Genomic DNA, 18,613 nt, shown 5'->3' on the forward strand with positions numbered 1-18,613 from the left:
CGAACAAAGCAGAAATTGAAGTATCACTTCCAAATCATATCGAGTACCACTTCCCCTCTACTCAGCACTGGTTAGGCCTCATTGGGAGTGTTGTGCCCAGTTCTGGGCTCCTCAATGTAAGGAGGATGCGGACCAGCTGGGAAGGGTTCAGAGGAAGGAAACAAGGGTGATCCGGGGACCAGAAGCAAAGCCATGAGAGGAGAGATTGAGAGAACTGGGCATGTTTAGCCTCGAGAAGAGGAGACTGCGGGCAGATAGGATGGCCCTCTTCAAGTGCATGAAGGCCCGGATCTCTTCTCCCTCGTCCCAGAGTGCAGGACGCAGAATCACGGGCTCAGATTACAGGAAGCCAGATTCCGGCTAGGTATCAGGAAGAACTTCCCGACAGTGGAACCAGTGACCTGGGCAGGTGGAGGGCTCTCCCACGCTGGAGGCCTTCCAGATGCAGCTCGACGGCCATCCGAGAGGGACGGATGGCGTCCTGCACTGAGCAGGGGGGTGGATTTGATGGCCCTTTGGCCCCTTCCATATCTACTATTCTATGATTCTATGAAATCAGACAAGTGTAATCAAGCATCATCACCACCACCATCATCACTGATTTTAACCCTACCTTTCAGAATCTACACCAACCCACTCCAGCTTGGTGAAAAAGATTAAAAGCTCCAGTCCGATGCATCTGATGGGTACCAGGCTGAGCAATGTAGGTGTAGAGGATATTGCCTCCGTATGGAAAATGGTACGAAAATTTTTCTCATATAACCCCAGTCCTCCGTCAGCTTCACTGGCTCCCGATTGAAGTCCGGGCCCAATTCAAGGTGTTGGTTATGACCGATAAAGCCCTCAACGGCTTGGGCCCTGGGTATCTAAATGTTATCTAAAGGAGCGCTTACGTCCGTATATGCCCGCCCGCCCCTTGAGATCAGCGGCAGAGGCCCTTCTCCGGGAGCCCTCCGTGAAAGATATTAGGAGGGTGAGTACCCGGAGGAGGGCCTTCTCTGTGGTGGCGCCCCATCTATGGAATGCACTCCCCAGAGAGGTCCGCCTGACGCCGTCGTTATTTGTTTTTCGGCGCCAGGCCAAGACCTTTTTATTTAAAACTTATTTTAAATGTTAATTTATTATGTAGGATTTTTAAAAAATTTTAAGCCGAGATGCACCGGGTTTTAATCTTTTTAGTGTATAATTTTTGTATGATTTTGTTTGTTTTTGTTGTGAGCCACCCCGAGGCTTTGTTGTGATGGGGGCGGCACAGAAATGTTTTAAATAAATAAATAAATAAATGAGATGGAATAAATGAGCAAAGCATATTCACCCGTATTCACCCATTCAGTCCTACGCATATCAGGGTGGAAAGAAGTCAAACAGCTTGGCCGGGGAGCAGGGGAGCGGCAGGACTTTTTCCTGTCTAGCCATGGGTTGGGGTGGTGCTCTGCGCAACCCAGCAGTCTGATCCAGCTGTCTCCAATCCACGGCTGCCACTCTCTGCTCCATCTTTCTAAATGTTAAAGATCGCTAATAAACAGTTAGAGAGATTATTATGACTGCCATGACAACTGCAGCGAGACGAGATCTACTTCGGGGTACGTATTGCGGGTATAAATAGCCTTCCCAGATGAGCTCAGCAAAGAAGAGTCTCCCAGGCTGGGGATCTGCTGAGTGTACGATCCACCCATTGAGGAAACCATCTTGTGCCGCATCTGGAAAAGACGGCGGTGGGTTTCGGAAATACGAAGGCTGCGAGATCAAAAGGGTCCCTGAGAAAGTCGCTAGGGGAGATGTCGGCCACTGGGGCGGGGGAGACTTCCGCTAATAAACAGCCATAGTGCGAGACGAGAGCAAGGAGGGCGCCGAAGTCACTGTCCCTCTAAAAGGATTTTCTTCAGGGACGCAGCTGGGCCCAGTCTGTCGCCACAGGCAGCTGGCAAGCCTATAAACCGGTCCTGAACAAGCACCCCTTGGAACATGGCAGGGCCGGCTGAAAGCGCCGTCGGTCGCCCCAGAGGAATCCAGGGAACTGAGCTTTGGCGAGGGTGCCGAGAGCTCTCTGACGAGGGCAGGGATTCAAGATCACTTCACAGGGTTTATTTGTCCTTTGGTCATCGTCTCAAGATATAAAAAGAGCGTGTCCCCCGCTTCCCACTCCTGCAGGGAGTTATTTGTGGCTGGTGAGGATCTAAACATGCAGTGAAAATGCAAACTCCGTATTCTGGATGAAAGACAGATTTGGAAAAGTGGGGAACAAAAGGACCTCAGCCCATGCCCGTGCCCGGAACTCCGCAGGATGAGACATGATGACTAGAATCCATTGTGTAAATAGGCCCTTCAGCACTTGAAAACCTACTTTATTGGGAAAGTTAATAATTCTATCGATTCTACATTAGATAGAATGCATTCCCTGATGACTGACAGTTGCGAGCATCGTCACCACAAGAGGCAGTGATGCCCATAAGCTACAGAATGAGCCAAATGAATGGAAGAGAGCAGTCCGCATCCACCGCTCTTTGCTAGAGGCAGGGGCTCTGGATACCAGATGCTAAGCGAGAAAAGAGAGGAGGGGGCCACCACCAACAGGCCCTGCTTGGGACAGTTCAGAGAGGACTGGAGTATGCAAGGCCGAATTCTGGATCAGATGGGACATGGGCTCACCTTGCACCTTTTTGAAGACGGACCTCATGCACCTTCCACTTTACTTTCAAGCAGTCTTCCTCAACAGGGCCTAGGCAGCCCAGTTGTGGTCCAAAAATCTGGATGGAACCAGATGGGGAATACTGGGGACCCCTCTAGAGGGCACTTGGCTGGGCTGCTTGAAAGAGATTCCAGGTGAGGACCATAGGAGGGGGAGATTTAACCCTTTGTGCCCAGCTTCCATCCAGATCCGGCGCAGGTGTCCCTCTCCACACATGTGAAATGTTCATGGCCAAGAAGCGATCCATTTGATTTAATAAATCAGTTTTGCACAATGAAAACTGCAAAGCAAAGCGTCAGGTGAGGGGGATGGCTTGCGACTGGGGCTACAGGTGGGATGGAGGCGCAAAGAATTAGAGCGCCAAAACTCAACCCTCTGGTCTCAGTCCAGACCCAAGAAAGGAAAGAAGGAAGGATGAAGTAGGTCCTAGTCACATCTTCAAACCAGCCTGCAATTTGAGTCCCAGTCTGAACAAGGAAGGCTGTACTTAGCATGGCATCAGCAGGATGCAAACATTTCAAAATAAAAATGTTGATTTTTCCAAAAAAGGAGGTTAATTGGATTAGTACCATTCCAATAGGAACATTTTCAATTTGCGTTGGAAAGAATTGCCAAAGCAAATTAGGTTGATTTGCATAGGAAAAATCAGTTTACTTTGCAAAATGTTTAGATACCCAAGAAAGAGGTGATTTTGCATGTTCATTTTATTTGTATTTAGTAGGCAATGCTTAGAAAGTACCCTACATTATTTTTGTCCCAATAAACCACCTGAAATATTTGACTTTAAATATCTGAGTGTAATCATTAATGCACTAGCACTTAATGTGATTTAAGAGCTATATTTTCTAACTCTTTTTAATAGAATACCTGTAAAAATTCAAGACAATTGTGTGTATTTCCCTTCCATTGTTTCAGTTTAAGAACAAAATGACATACCGGTCCTTAAACAAATCCCCAAACAAGCCGTGGGTTCTTTGGTGGTTGTCTGTCTCTCACAGAACCCCTGGCAACTGCGTTCACATTATCTGGCAAGCCATAGCAAGGCATGTCCCACAGGTACCATTCAAAAATGGGACCCCAGGTACCTGGAACAACTTGACAGCCACACAGGTCACCTAAGCCACAGCTGGCTGTCATGCTCAGTGGACTGGATACTGACCCGGTCTGCACAATCAAAATGGCCCACTGTGGCTTGTGTAAATCCCCGGCACACAGCAGGCGCCATTTGCCTGACTATCTGCCCGGGAGCAAGATACTGTACCTTCTGAACCCAAGCGGCAAGGTTCTTCGAGAGCCAGACAATCGTCAAAGAACCCATGGCTTCTTGTTGGCACGCTTGTTTGACGGTGTGAACCAGCCCTGTGTGAGAACAGCTAATGCGCTAATAAATTTAGCAACCTGAGACAGACAAGCTTGTATCCTTCTCATCGGAACAGCACAGGTTCCTTCACCGCTGCAACTTCCTGGTTCTTTTCACCCAGAAACACGGATGCACGTCAATGGCAGAGAGAGATCCTCTCACGCACTTGTCCAGAAAAACCAGCTGGAAAAGATTACACCTCTGACCCTGCCAAGTTTGCCTCGCATTGTCCAAGACACTTGCAAAAATACACTTTTACTCATTTTTGTTATACTCTGTACATAGCCTGACTGTTTTCCTCTTGTGAGGAATCCATGGCGGCTTACACAGTCCTCTCCCATTCGATTTATCCTCACAACAACAACCCTGTGAGGAAGGTCAGGCCAAGAGCGAGGGGCTGATGCAAGCTCCTCCGGAGAGCTCCAGGGCCCCTCAACCCGCCTCTCCCAGGTTCCCAGTCCAGCCCTTGCGGCGACCGTGCCACACAGGCATCACTGGATTTCTTTTTGCAGAAATGTTGTTTTGGAACATTTTCTGCCCCAGATCCCTGACAAGAGCAAGAGGGCACAATTTTCCCAGCATCTGCGGAGTCTCCAATTTAGGATGTCAGTGCTGGAAGCCATACGCCGTACTTTTCCCGTTAAACTGATCTGTGTCTCATATCTGCCCTGGGAGAGCAAGAAGCCAAGCAGGGCACACACACCCACCCTCCCTTCTTTCCTTCCATCTTTGCTTCCTTCCATCCTTCCTCCCTTCCATGCAGATCTGCAGCACATGCAGCTGCTGCATTCCAGGTCAGACAATTTTATTTCATTACTCTAAGTGTCATTTTTACAACCTGCCTCTTTTCCTCGTGCAAGGAACTTAAGGCAGCTCACAGGGACCTCTCTCCCCCCTCCTCCTAATGACCCTCTGAGGTAGCTTGGGCTGCAGGTCACTATCTTGCCCGAAATCAGCAAGGGAGCTGCTGGGGAATGCGGATAATCGAGTCCCTTTTAAAACTGTCCATTTAACTGGATACGGCAGGAACTGAATCACAGAATCTTAAAATCGGATTAGCAGAGCTGGAAGGGGCCTAGAAAAGCCACTGGGCCCCACCCTCTGCTACAGCAGGACCCCAGGGGGCACCATCCCCCCGCCAGAGGGCTGCCCGGCTGCATCTTGGATGCCCCTCATGTGGGAGAGCCCACCCCCTCCCTGGATCACGGGTTCCACTGTCGCACTGCTCGGAAAGCAAGGAAGGCTTCCCCGGAGTTTCTCTTTGCAATTTGGTGCGTTCTGCCCCCTCAAGAAACAACCCAAAGGCAGCCTCTTTCAGGAAAATCACCGCAAATGTTCGTTCATGGCAGAAGCTGTGCGACACTCAGAGGATAAGGCAGAAGGGGAAAATGGTGGGGTTTCTGTGGCTTTGGGAGTAGGGCTAACGCGGCCCTGCTGAAAGGGGGCTCCAAGCCACAGGGGCATTTTTCCTTTCCTTTTTTTTACGTGGGGTTCAAGTTTGGGGATGAAATCAGCAGGGGCAGGCTTACATCCCCCCTCCCCAGTCACCCATATCACACCGGTCCTATATCATTTAGGCTAGACATGCACATGGTGGGCATTTCGTGAGCAGAGCTGGCTGGAGCCGGAGGTCAGACTAGATGACCCAGGAAGCCCCTTCTGACTCACTCTGTTTCTTTGTTTACACTGGCTACCAATTGAAGTCTGGGCCCAATTTAAGGTGCTGGTGATGACCTATAAGGCCCTAGACGGCTTGGGTCCTGAATACCTGAAGGAATACCTTCTTTCCTATGTGCCCTCCCACCCCATGAGATCGGAGGAAGAGGTCCTTCTCCGGGAACCCTCTCTGAAGGAAATCTGGAGGGTAGCTAGTCGGAGAAGGGCCTTTTCAGCGGTGGCTCCCTGACTGTGGAACATGCTCCCCAGGGAGCTTCCCCTGGCACCACCGCTCTAATCTTTCCAGCATCAGGCGAAGACCTTTCTAGTTCCCCGCCATTTTAACAATTAATTGGTTGTATCCTTGTTATTACCACTATTTTTGGATGCAGTGTGTTGTGTGTTGTTGTTGTTATGGTTTCTTTGTTCTTTGGGGGTTTTTGTCCTTTGTAAGCCGTCCAGAGACTTTTAGTAATGGGACGACATAGGGACATTTTAAATAAATAAATAAATAAATCTCCATGATCCCAATCTGGTTTGGGGACACGTGCTCTTACACTCAAGTAAACAAGCATGTTTAGCGACTGACTTACTTTGGCCCTGAGGTTAAAAAGCACAGCCCATGAGTTGTGTGCACATGTGTGTTTGTGCGATGGGGGTGAAAAAACAGGGACCCGTCTCCCCCTCTAGCCAGCAGCAATGAGCGCATATTGCCAAACCTTCAGGGTGTGACCCTTTTATCTCCTGTCTTTAACATCTGCCTAGCAGGCAGAAATGTAAACGGTAAAGCTTTCCTCCTCCTGTGTTATCTGGAGCTGCATGTAATCCCAACCCCGGCACTGCCCTGTTCGATTTTTGCTCTGTGCATCTGCTAGGCCACTGGGCAGGACCTGAGACTGGACCAAACCCTGGCTTATCCCAACTCCCTAGCTCCTGAAGCACACCACGGCGGCTCAGCTGCTTGCAGAACACAACCCTGGGAGAGACGAGCAGGAGCACAATAAACACAACACAGAAAGTAATTCAGGAAATCCGCCAGTGGAAGAGGCTCAGGAAATAGGAAATATTTCACTGCAGGAAAGGAGAGTGAGTGTTGTGTGTGTGTGTGTGTGTGTGTGTACGGACTCGGGGGAGACTAAGGCCCACAGCATGCACTCATCCAGGAGAGCAGGCAGAATTACCAAGCGAGCAACTGAACGGCTGCACAAAGGCCTTGCTCTGGACCCCACGCCAGGAACGGTTCCAAGTACCGAATCATGCCGAGCTGGGGCAGAGCCCTATCCTTTTCCAGCTCCTCTGTTTCACAGAAAAGTGCAGTGCACGCCCCTCCGACTACACAGGCGAGGGACAGTGGGGCATTTTAGCGAGGGGCTGGCCGGGGCCGCTCCAGACAACAGTTTTCCTCTGCAATTCCCAGCACACGCGAGCAGAAATGGAGCCGGTTTCCACGTATCTCTCCATCGGTCTGGAGACGAGGCTTGCGCACTCATCGTGCCTTCCCAGACTGTCTGCCTCCCCTTGCAGGGCTTAGCCATCGCTTGATCTTCCCCGATCGGGGAGCCAGGCAGACGCAGAGCGGCTCTTTCCTCCGGTCAACAAACGCTTTGTTACTTGGCCTGCCCTTTTCAGCCTGGCCACGGGCTGCTCCCACACACGCCTGCAGCTTGGCTCTCGCAAGCTGCCCTGCGTAGGGCTGGACCGTGTGTTCCACTGCGAGCCCTTCAGAAGCCCCCGCTTTTCCAAAAGTTCAGGCTCTCCTGTTCATTCCCCAAATATTTTGCCATTTCGCAGTCTGCTGTGCGGGGGCAGGGGGGGAGCATTTAAAGAACGAGAGTCGCCCTGCACCGCCGCAGCCTCCGACTCAGGGCACCTGTCAGGGTTCCCCGGAAGCACAGAAATGTGGGGGCAGCTCCCTGGACCAGCATTCCTCACCCTGGCGGCCTGCAGAGGCATTTGGACTGCAACTCCCAGAATTCCCAGCCAGCAGGGCCTATGCCTGGGAATTCTGGGTACGGCGGTCCCGATGTGTCTGGAAGACACAAGGTTGAGGAAGGCTGAGTAGGCCAATTCCTGACTTCCTAGCCAGCACGCTTCACACTGACTGGGGCGGATGGGAGTTGCTGTCTGCAGGGTGCCAAGTCAGGAAGAAAGCAATGGAAGGGGCTGCCGCTGTTGCGTATGGAGATCGCATGCAGGGAACAAGGTGAGAACCACCTGGAGGAAATGAGGGTCGCAAGTACAAGCAGGTGTATGAAAACGGAAGTAGAGAAGAAAGTGGACAGGAAGAAAGGGGATATGTTTGATTATGGTACTAAGGAGAGTTTTGCAAACACTCTGGACTGGCAGAAAGACGAATAAGGCTGTCCTGGAGCGAACTGAGCCACAATTTTCTTAGAAACAAAAATGATGAAACTGTTGTGCTTTGGACACATCATGAGAAGGCAAAATTCCCTGGAGAAGACAGTCACGCTAGGGAAAGCCGAGGGCAGAAGATGAAAAGGAAGAGCAAGTAAGAGATTGATGGCCTCCATCGAGGAAGCCACAGCCTGGAATTTACAAGAGCTGAGCTGAGCTCTCATGAATAGGACATTCCATTCAGGTTTTCATTCATGGGGTGGCCATAAGTCAGCGAGAACTGGGCGGCACATAGCAACCACAGAGGCAAGCAACACTCCCATTCCCCCTCTTCAGGGACTCTGAATTATGCTGAGAACTTCAGAAACTAGAGAATCTCCATCACTGGAGTTATGCAACGCATCCCTGGGGCAACAGGTCAGAGCAGCTTGTGCTAATGGTCCCATGGGAAATTCTTCTGCGCAGACCCTATTAAAATGAACTGGAGCAACACACCAACCCAACGCGGAGTGGGGGCGAGTCTGCGCATTTCAAATGCAATGAATTTAAGAGGGTCAGCAGGGAGGTAAAGAGATTGGGGTGAGGAAGATGCGAGCACAAGAAGCTCACTGGTCTTCTAAGGTCCAAAGACGTTCTCCTGAGATCCCTGTTATGCAAGTTCCCCTCTTTTTCCAGCAGCTTCTATGAGCAAAACCTACAGCGGGCAGGCGTGAGGTCAGGAAGTCACCTTACACTGGAATGGACCACTGGCCCCCCAGCCTGGTGCTACCTACTCCAACTGGTGGCAATTCTCCAAGGCCCTTCTTCTCCTGAGCGGGATGCCCTCCGTGCCCTCTGAAACTGTGCCAGCCTGGTATGAAGGCAGCAGACCACACATTTTCACATCCTCCCAGCTTGGCAAGAAGAAAGCGATCAACCTCCAACCCTGTCATTTGCCATGTTCCACGTCATCAGTACCAGTTTTTGTTCTTTCTAAAAAAAATGACAAGGTACAGCTAAGAAACAGTGAAAGAACTTCACGTCCCAGTGAGTGGGCAACTGAAAGAAGTCCCTATATACTTTAAAAGGATAATGACCCCGTAGTGGTTGCAGATGGATTGTTTTCCACAGGCCCCCCACGAAGATCAGATAGTTCTCTGCCCAGTGCTGTGCCAACGGGAGAAACTTGTGGTGCGGCACGCCACTTGCCCAAGGGCAAGGCCAAAGCGAGAGGCAGAGGTGCTTAGATGTTGGACTGGGAACCTCGGGGAGCTGCGCTTTTGCCCCTGTTCAGCCATGAAGCCCACTGGGTCACCTGGGTCAGTCACTGGCCTGCCTCACAGGGTTGTTGTTGTGGGGATAAAACAGGTAGGTAAGTCCTCTTGGGTTCCTCACAAGAGGAAAACAGGTGAAATATAAATGCAGTGTGATGAGGACAACCATGACGACGATGACGATGCAACAGATGCCCACGGCCCCAAGGCACCAAACCTCCACCCCATAACTTCACCCCCAGGAAGGAAGAAATCAGAAAAACTGAAGGCAACACACCATGTTCTCACACTAAGCACCTATTTCTTAGAGTCATTTTTTAGTAAAAAAAAAAAAACCCTGGAAATTCCCAAACCCATCACAGAAGTCCTGTTAAAAAAAGAAGCCCGCTTTTAAAGCTGCAACCATATCTTTACAGTCAGATCATTTTATTCATTTTACCATGTGAATCTCCTGAAAGTATGGAAGCTAGTGGCATTACCGCTCCAATACTGCAGAAGTGCAAATTTCCCCTCCATTTACTTAAATTTGCATGTATTTCCTAGTCCAAAAAAAATTCAAATATGCCCAAATATTTCTGACACTTACAGTGAGGCAGACCAGACCAGAGCAAAGGGGGCCGCTGCTGGACTTCGGGGGCCCATTCGCTCTCTCCATTCTGCCGCCTCCTCGGGGTATTTTTGAAACTCTCAAGGAACTGCACCGGCTGCAGAGACAGGGACCCCCAAAAAGGAAGTTGTAAAAGGACTGGGGAGCGAGTATCCCCCTTTCTGGAGCAGCTGGCAAGTCAGGGAAGTGTTGAGACGGTGCAGGTCACCGAGAACCATCAGCACAGCCAGGAAAAGGGAGCAAGGCAGAGTGGCAGACCCTGTCCTCCCCCCTTTGGCTGCATCTCCATTCTCCCCCACCCACATTTTGGTGCCTCTGGCTTGTGCCACCAGATCCCCCTTTTCTCTTGGAATCATTTTTAATTTCCTTGTACTTAACTTATTCCACTTCACTGCTCCTTTTGAGAGCCGAAACTTGACCAGGCAAGACCAACATATGATACAGCCGTTAAGAGCCCTTGCACACTTGCAAAAGACAGATCCCCTGCACACCCAATTGTTTTTTAAATCTGGGTTAGATAAGACATGGATCCGCAGGCAGGGCTGCCTCCCCCCCCCGCCCCCCCTGCCCCGGGATGCCTGGAGGCTAGGTCTGGTATCATTGGCAAGCTGCTGAGCTGGGCTTGCAAAACCGAGCAGGGAAACCAGAAGAACAAAAAGAGAGTCTGGAAAGGTGCGGGGCAGGGACTCCGCGTACCATGAGGGCCTCCGTGTCTGAAGGATGCCACAGGCAAGGAAACTTTGGAGAGCTACGCTTATTGCAAAATCAGAACCACAACCACAAATAACACAAAGAAGCACGCGAGGTATTGTTCAGCTGGGTCATTCCTGAGCTGCGTATCTGGAAGCAAGTGAAATCATTTTCATTCTCAGTCTATTTTCAAATTCCCCCACTTCATCCCCGAGCTGGCTAAAATGAAAGCATCCAGAGGTTTAGAAAGAAAAACAACAAGCCTATATTACACAAGATGAGCGGAGCCCGCACCGCATCCCGTCCTTTTGGCAAAAACACCCCCTGTGCAGGGCTGCTACGATATTAAAGGCTGTGCGAAATAACAACTTCACACACTTTTGCGTTACAGAGACAATGGGCAGAACATCAGAAATAACGGCAAATGAAAATAATAATCATAAAAAGCAATATAAACCTCCTATAGAGGAACAGAAAAGGTTTTCATCCAATGTTCTAAGCATGAAACTGACAACAGCCAGCCAAAACATTAACACTTTACGGAGGCCTTATATAGCAGTCCAGGGAACCATCTCTGGCAATGTTCACACACAACAGGGTGCATCCAAACCACTAGCTTTAGCATTTGGGAACACGCACTTGGGCCTCGCTGGCCCACACACGGGGCCGTTCACGGAGCTAACGTCGTCCTGGACTGCGCCATGTCTGCCTGTGCAAGACAGGAAGAAGGTGCAGCCCTGGGGCAATGCTTTCGGTGCTCCAGCCCCAACACCGGCACATGGCCTTGTCTTTTGGACCCAGTGCCCACAGAAGACGGGCGCCTCCAACTCTTCTGGGTCAGTGGGCACCCTGAATCCGGAGAAAATGTCACGCACGCTCTCACAAAATGGCAGGAGGGCTTGCACAGTCATAAAATGGCCGCCACGGTGCGCAGGGCTAGTCACAGGATGTTCATTTCCCACAAGGCAAACTGGCGGGGCTAAAGGGAGGGGATTGTGAAGCAAGGACCCAGGGACAATGAGACCCCGGCGACCCGGGTTCAAGAGCCCACTAGGCCAGGAGGCCTCCGGATGACTTTTGGACCAGTCGCTCAGTCTTGGCCTAGCCTACTTCAGAGGGTGGCTGTTGCGGGGATAAAACAGTGCTGCATAATCCACCCTGGGTTTCCCACAAGAGAAGAAAGGGAGGCTATAAATGCAGTGCCAGAATAATAATAGTACAACACAGAGGTTGACCCTGAACTCCAAAACCACTCTTTGGAACCAAAGGAAAGATGCCGCTCAAATGGAAGTAAAAATTTATTTTTAATGCACAAAAAATATTAAGAAGATCAGGGAATCTGGCAGGCACCATGTTGGAAGCCCCAACATTTGGCCCTCCGGTGCTGCCCTCTTGGCTCTGCAGGTGAGCAGAAGCCCATGTTCAGGTGCAAGAGACCGGACTTGACCCTGTTTTGCTGTGTTTGGGTGCCACAATGCAACTCTTACAGCCCAAAAGGAGGGGAGAGGAGGGGCCCAGCCAGGCACAGAAGCCTCAGCGATGCAGCTGACTGGCCCCCAACCTGGCCAGAGTCCCCGTTCACATGAAAAACAAGCAATCCTGCAGCCAGTCCTGCTGCTTAGCTCCACATGGTGCCTTCCCCAAAATCACGCATAATCCAGGTCGTAGGTGTCCTCACGAGCGTCTTCTCCCTCCCCGCCAGTGTGCCACAGGTATAGTTGTGGGACACCTGAGCTACAGGCCTGTGTGGGAAGCGGGACTGCTAAAAAACCCATGGAGGAAGCCACGGACGATGCCTGCAAAAGCTCTGAGCTGCCACAGATGAATGAAAAGGAAGATGCTCGCGCATCTGTGCACACATTCCTTTGGGCATGGACCTCCTCACAGGGCTGGCCCCCACAATCCGCGGCCCGCAGATGTGTTGGGACTGCAATGCCCATCATTCTTAGCCAGTGTGGCCCACACTCCAGCACAGTTGGAGGAGACACGGTTGGGAAAAGCTAGTCTGTGACATGTTGCTTCCTGCACCCCTACCTGCCGCACATTGTTGATAAAAACGCACACACACAAGCGCACCGATTTAAGGAGCATTCAAGAGCTCCGCAAGATCCTTGGCAGCATGCGTGCGCACCAGGCACAAGAGGAGCCCCACCTGCTGCTCAGGAACTGCCTTAAGTGCAAAGAGAAACTGATTTAAGCAGGAAAAGTCCTGACATTTGGAAATGGCTTTGCACTAAAAACCTTTTAAAAATGCATTACCCAGAGGAGACAGAGGGCAGTGAATCACGGGGGCAAGAGCCCAGAGAACCAGCCATACTGCTGGTCAATAAGGGAGTGTTTCAGGGGAGCAACTGGAATCTCTTTTCTATCAAGACCCAGTCCAATCTGCCAAAAGGTTAATGGTCAATAGGAAGTAGCTGCGGGAGTTTACAAACACTGCACACTCCCGCCTAGTTCTTGCTGATACATTAAACCAGTGTCTGAACTATACCAGTACAGATTTCAGTCAGGACTGTACCACATGAGGGTTCTCGAACCATCACACTGTGAATGGTGGGGGGGGTTACATGGTGGCATGTATGTGAAAAAAATGCAGTGCCTAAAGATGAAGGACCACATGCCTGGAAGACACACCTGAAGGACCGCACACCAAATCCCATTGCCTGACACCCTAGCTTTCTAGATAGAGGGGATTTTCCAAATCTCATGTAAGCCCAACCTACAGAAAGATCCAGTTGTGTTTCTGCCAGGTAAATGGGACAATTATACACAACTGGACCTTTTTCTCCATGTGTGTTTTACTCCTGTCCCTCTTAAATCTGCCTTCCCCAACACAGCACCTTCCAGATGGGCACAACCACAACTCCCATCACCCAGCAGGCAGCCATGTTGGCTGAGGATGATGGGACTTGTGCTCCAGCCCATCTGGAGCAGGCCACATTGAGGACCGCCGCCTTAGTTCTTCACCGCTGCAAAGACCATTCATGCCAACCGCACCAGCTCCAGACCTGGCGGGTCTCCACTGAGGGATACGTCTTCGTCCAGGCCCCAAGGCTTGTTTCCACACTGGGAAATGCAGGCACCAGCACATCTAAACTGATGTATGCACACGTCTTGGGCTCACACGGACATGATGACTAGGGAAGCAAAATCCAGCTATGGGAAGCACTGCCTCATTGCCACCTCGTGCCCCCACGTCATCGTTCGCTCTCGTGGGCCCACTTCACGAACCGCATCTCCAAGAAACATCTGGAAGAAGTGCTGGGTTCTCCTCGGAAAGCCAACACAGAGAGCCCGTCCCACTGCGCCGTCCCACCTCCACGCAGGCCCATGACGTTTACGCTTGGTGAGCCAAAACTGAAGCACCAGAACAGGTGAGAACGGAAAAGAGGAACAGCCTCAAAGATGCCGATGCGAAAATAAATATATACTGAAACCATTGTTATAAGGAAAGTCGAAGGAGCTCTTTGCTCCAGAACATTAAACGTTCCATTTTTTAAAGGCATCCTTTGGGACGGCATTCCCTTTTCAAACCCGATCGAATTCACAACTGGATCAGAGTCACCACACTTGAAATGGGCAGTGACTTTGCAGCCCACGTCACCTGAGCTGCTCAAGCAAGTGCAGATATTACGGACCCCCCACCTTCCAATGTCAGTGCACACAACCCATCCAAACCATCCAAACCATCGTCCATTGCCCAAGGCACTCAATCAAAACCCATGAAAAGAAACCTGGGGGACTCACCACTTGCGGCTTGCTCCTGGTGCCGACACTGCTCGGTTCTTCATGATGTTTCGGGCATCTGGGCAGCTTGGGCTCCGTTGAGGTGGGTGTGGCAGGAGACAATCTGGGGGTATCCACAGCACTGGCAGAGGAGGGCTCCCCTGAACTGAGCGCCAACATGTAGTGCTTGGTGACGTCTTCCAAGGATGGAGCCTGGGCCACCTGGTAGGGCTTTGCGGGCAGCCGAGAGGGCTCCGGCGTGTTCTGGTGCTGCGAAGCCGGCGGGTGGGCATCGGAGATGGGGAGGAAGGTGGCAGGCTCGCTGGTGTGGCGCACATGCTTGGAGGGCTGCCGTGGCCTTCCCAGGCCGGTGGGGCCCGCAGGAGATGGCGTGGCCTCTTCGGTCCTGCTCTCCTGACAGTTCACCCGGTTGCTGCGCTTCTTGGAGCTCCGGCGGGCGATCCTGGGGGACAGGACTTTGGCCAGCTTGGGGTCGAAGCTATAGTTCTGGCCCACTTCATCCAAGTCGTCATCCAGAGGGGACAGAACGTGCTCAGACAGCGAGTACGGCCCGCACGCTTCCTGCTGCCTCGCCTGATCCCGGGGTTCGGAGAGGATGGGCTCGCTGCTGGACGGGGGGATGCTCTGCTCCATCTCGCTGATGGGCTCCCCGGGCCCGTCGAAGCCCGTGCTGGCCAGCTCTCCCCGGCGGCTGGGGTCACTGAAGGACTTCTTCTTGATCGTCTTGCCGTTCCCCTTCTCATCGATCACTTTGTCCAGAGCTCCGGGTTGGCTAACAATGTTTTGGATCATGGCGCTGTAATCCCGGAGGCCATCGCTGCAGACAGACAAGTCGCTGGCCGCGCTGCCCGTGCATTCGGACAGGGCTACCGCTGAGGACTCCGGGAGGCCAGACTTGGAATTCAACGAACCCAGGAGGTTGCTGTCCACAGAGAAGTTCTTGGAGTCTTCCGTGATGGAGCATCTCCGGTGGGGCATGGGATCGCTCAAGGATCTGTAATTTTCGCCGCTAGCTTCCCCATTGCTCCCACTGCTGGGCTCAGACCCATTGTTTCCCACCGAGGGAAACTTTCTTCGGCGTCGGAGGGCACTAGGAGTCGACGGTGCCTCCAACATCTTGCTATTGGGCAGGGTCTCGTCAGGAGGAGCGGCCTTCTCGTTGCTCACTTTGGTAATGTGGTTTGGAAGGAGCACCATGTTCTTCTCCAGTTGGCCACCTTCACTTCCTCTTTGATTAGATGACTTCCAGGCTGCTCCGGATGGGCTGAGATAGCTGTAGGCCGGACTCATCTCTGGCTCAGTCACGATGCCTTCATCCATTAGGCAGGATTCAGGGCCTGAGAGCTCTTCGGACGATTTCCGATGAGGCAGCTTTCCTTCAGAGCCCTCTTTCCCCAAGCTTGGCCCACAGCTCCCTCCCGGGGCTTCCTCTTGTGGCGTGTTTGAATCATTTGCTTCGCCTTTCATGCTTTCACTGTCTCTTTGGTCCAAAGCAAAGTTATACTCATGCTGGGATCCAATCTTGCTGATCTTCTCAAAGACCTGCCTGGCTTCTTGAATATACTGGTCCTGGATGATGACGGGGAGACCCGCATCCTCCCCAGCGCGCCCAATTTCGCTGTCAGAGGCTGCACCGTCATGATCCCCAGCGCTGGTCAGGAGAAGCTCTGAACAGCTCTGCTTCAGGGCACTCTGGGAGAACAGCCTGCGGGGCGCTGGCTTATCGGAGCAGGTGAATGACTTGGCCCGCCGCAGAGTTGCCGTGAGGTCTTTCAGGGTCGGCCGACAGCCTAGCGTCCAGCGGTTGGGTGGCTGGGCCTCGCTTGGGGATCTGCTGCCAAGGTGGAGCCCCGGGGAGCTGTGGGGGTAACTCTCATTCCTGCTGGAGCTGCCGAGGGCCGTCTCCTCTTGAACACCCAACCTGGGCCCTTTTTTCCGCGCCTTCAGCTCGGAGAGGTCCGACTTGAGGAAGGAGAGGAGGGCCAGCGTCTCTGTGGCAATGTCTGGGTTGGACATGGACTTCCTGTGCTTGGCCTCTTCCTTGGCTTCAAGGGCACAGGTGTGGAGGCCTTCAAAAGCCAGGGCCTCTTGCTTCGTTTTGACAACCCCTGAAGGCAGCTTTGGGTGAGCTCGGATCTGTGGCTGCAGCCGGGCGAGGCTGTCGCTTTGGTTGAAGCTCGGGGACCGATATATCCCCAGCCCACTCGGGAAGCTCCTGGCTTGGCCAGTCCAGGGGGCCCCATGGAGGTCTTCATCCTTCAGGGTCTCCGTACTCGAGTAACGACTGCTGCTCCGCGACCCGCAAGGGCTTGGCACGAAAGGGGGGATGTTCACTTTGGAGACACGGGAGACCAGCGGGAGGGGAGATGCTGAGACCAGGGCCCCAGGCGGGCCAAGAACAGAGCCGCTGCCTTCAGGCGCACCCCGAACAAACGATTTGGGGGCCCTGGTGCTGCGTCCAGTCCTGGCCTCCCCAAGGAGGCTGGCAGTGGGCGATGACCTGGTCCTTTCATCCGCAGGCAGCAGGGGGTACTGGGAAACGTCCTGCTGGGCCTTGAGGTACCACTCCATCCCCGCCAGCCCATTCCTGCTCAAGGCCTGGTCCTGGAGGCTGGGGTCTTTCCATGTCTTCCGGATGGAGTGCTTCCTGGGGGGCTGCAGGGGGTCCTCCTCCTCCTCACTCCCCGAAGACCTCTCTGGAGACAGGGACCAGCTGCTGCCAGTGCCGGAGGGGGCGAAAGCGGGCTGGGGCGCCCCGGGGCCGGGCGGCAGCAGCGCCTCCTCGCTGCCGGAGATCCCCTGGCCCGCGAAGCCGCTGATGGCTGGCGAGGAGGCGGCGGCGGCGGCGGGGGGCGGCGAGGGGGAGCCAGGGGCAGCTTGCGGCTTGGAGGAACTATGCGAGGAATGCAAACTATCCCACAGTTGGGGTGGCTGCGGCGGCGGCCGCTCGGCCTCGGCTCTGGGGGGCGGCCCGAGCGCCCGGTGCGCCCGGAGACCCGGAAAGGGGATGCAGCTGCGGGGCGGCGGCGGCGGCGGGGTCTCCTTGCGCTCCTCGCGCCAGGCGACGGGCCTGCGCTCTTCCCTGCCGCCCGGCCCGGCCCCGTCGGCCAGCGGGGCGCCGCCGCCGCCGTCCACGGCTCCACGCAGGTGCGGGGCGGCGCTCCCCGGCGCCGGATCCCGCGCTCTGCCCGCCAGGCTGTGCGGGCCCGCGCGGAGCCCCGGCGCGTCGTCCGCGGCGTCGCCCATGCCGGAGCCCGGCGCCGCCTGCTGCCGCCGAAAGCTCTCGCCGAAAAGTTTGCGCATCTCGGTCACGCTGGGCCAGTCGAGCGCCGCCTCGCCGCCTTTGCGGGGCTCGCTCAGCGCTTTGCCCCGCGGCGGCGGCGGCGGCGGCTCCTCTCCGCCGGACTCATCGGCGGGCCCGGCGCGGGGGTCTCGCTTGCTCCCGCAACAGGTGGCTCTCCCGCGGGCCGCCTCGCCGGGCTGCTGCTCGCCGTCCGCCCCCGGGGGCGCGCAGAAGCGCCGGGAAAGTTGGCGCACCGACGGCGAGAGGCTCCGCAGGGCTCGGCCCCCGGGCGGCGGCGGCGGCTGGTCCGGCCCAGCCGAGGCGGAGGCGATCTTGACGACGTTGCGGGAGACGCTGAAGGAAGCGGCGCGGCTGGGCGACCGCCGCCCGATGGGCTCCGGTGACGACGGCGGCTGCTGCGCCCTGGCGCTGGGAGGCTGAGCCTGGCACGCCTGTGCGCCCGGGCGCTGCTGCTGCTGCAGCTCCCCCCGGGGGCCGCCGCCCTCCTCCGCCCCTCCCGGCCCGATCCACCTCTCGAGGCGCCTGAAGGAGACGCTCCTGTAGAGGGGACCTCTCCCCTCCGCCATTGTTTATGCACCCAGCTTCCAAAACCCACCCACCGCGCTCCCCTTCCCCCACGCCCTCCCCGCCTCCCCTAACCCGTCCCGGGCACGCCGCCTGCAGCCATCCGCCGTGCCTCTCCGCCGCGCCGAAGGGGAGGAGCGGGGGGCACCAGCGCTGCCAGCCCCCCTCCACTCAGGGCTCCCACAGTAAGTTCAGGCCGGGTGGGGGAGGCGCGGGTCGCGCGACGCCGCCGAGCGGGGATCGCGCGCCCGCCGGAGGTCGCCGGCCGGGCCCCTTTGTGTGCGCGCGGCGCGCGTGGCGGCCGCCGCCGCGGGGCCGTCCCGCTCGCCGGCGCCCGCCCGGGGGCCCGGCCGGCGACCTCCGGCGGGCGCGCGATCCCCGCTCGGCG

The 18,613-nt window shown here is 54.6% G+C and overlaps 1 protein-coding gene across 1 annotated transcript in view; it reads right to left on the minus strand.

Annotated features, from left to right (window-relative positions):
* Nucleotides 1-18,227, minus strand: part of ARHGEF17 (Rho guanine nucleotide exchange factor 17) — a 156,923-nt gene extending 138,696 nt beyond the window's left edge. The window contains exon 1 of the mRNA XM_044450176.1: nucleotides 14,358-18,227. Within this exon, the coding sequence (XP_044306111.1) occupies nucleotides 14,358-18,227 (3,870 nt within the window). The remainder of the gene's footprint in view (nucleotides 1-14,357) is intronic.
* Between the last annotated feature and the right edge of the window lie 386 nt (nucleotides 18,228-18,613).

The sequence above is a fragment of the Varanus komodoensis genome, unplaced genomic scaffold (assembly GCF_004798865.1).
Source record: "Varanus komodoensis strain SLA01 unplaced genomic scaffold, ASM479886v1 scaffold63, whole genome shotgun sequence".
NCBI lineage: Eukaryota > Metazoa > Chordata > Lepidosauria > Squamata > Varanidae > Varanus > Varanus komodoensis.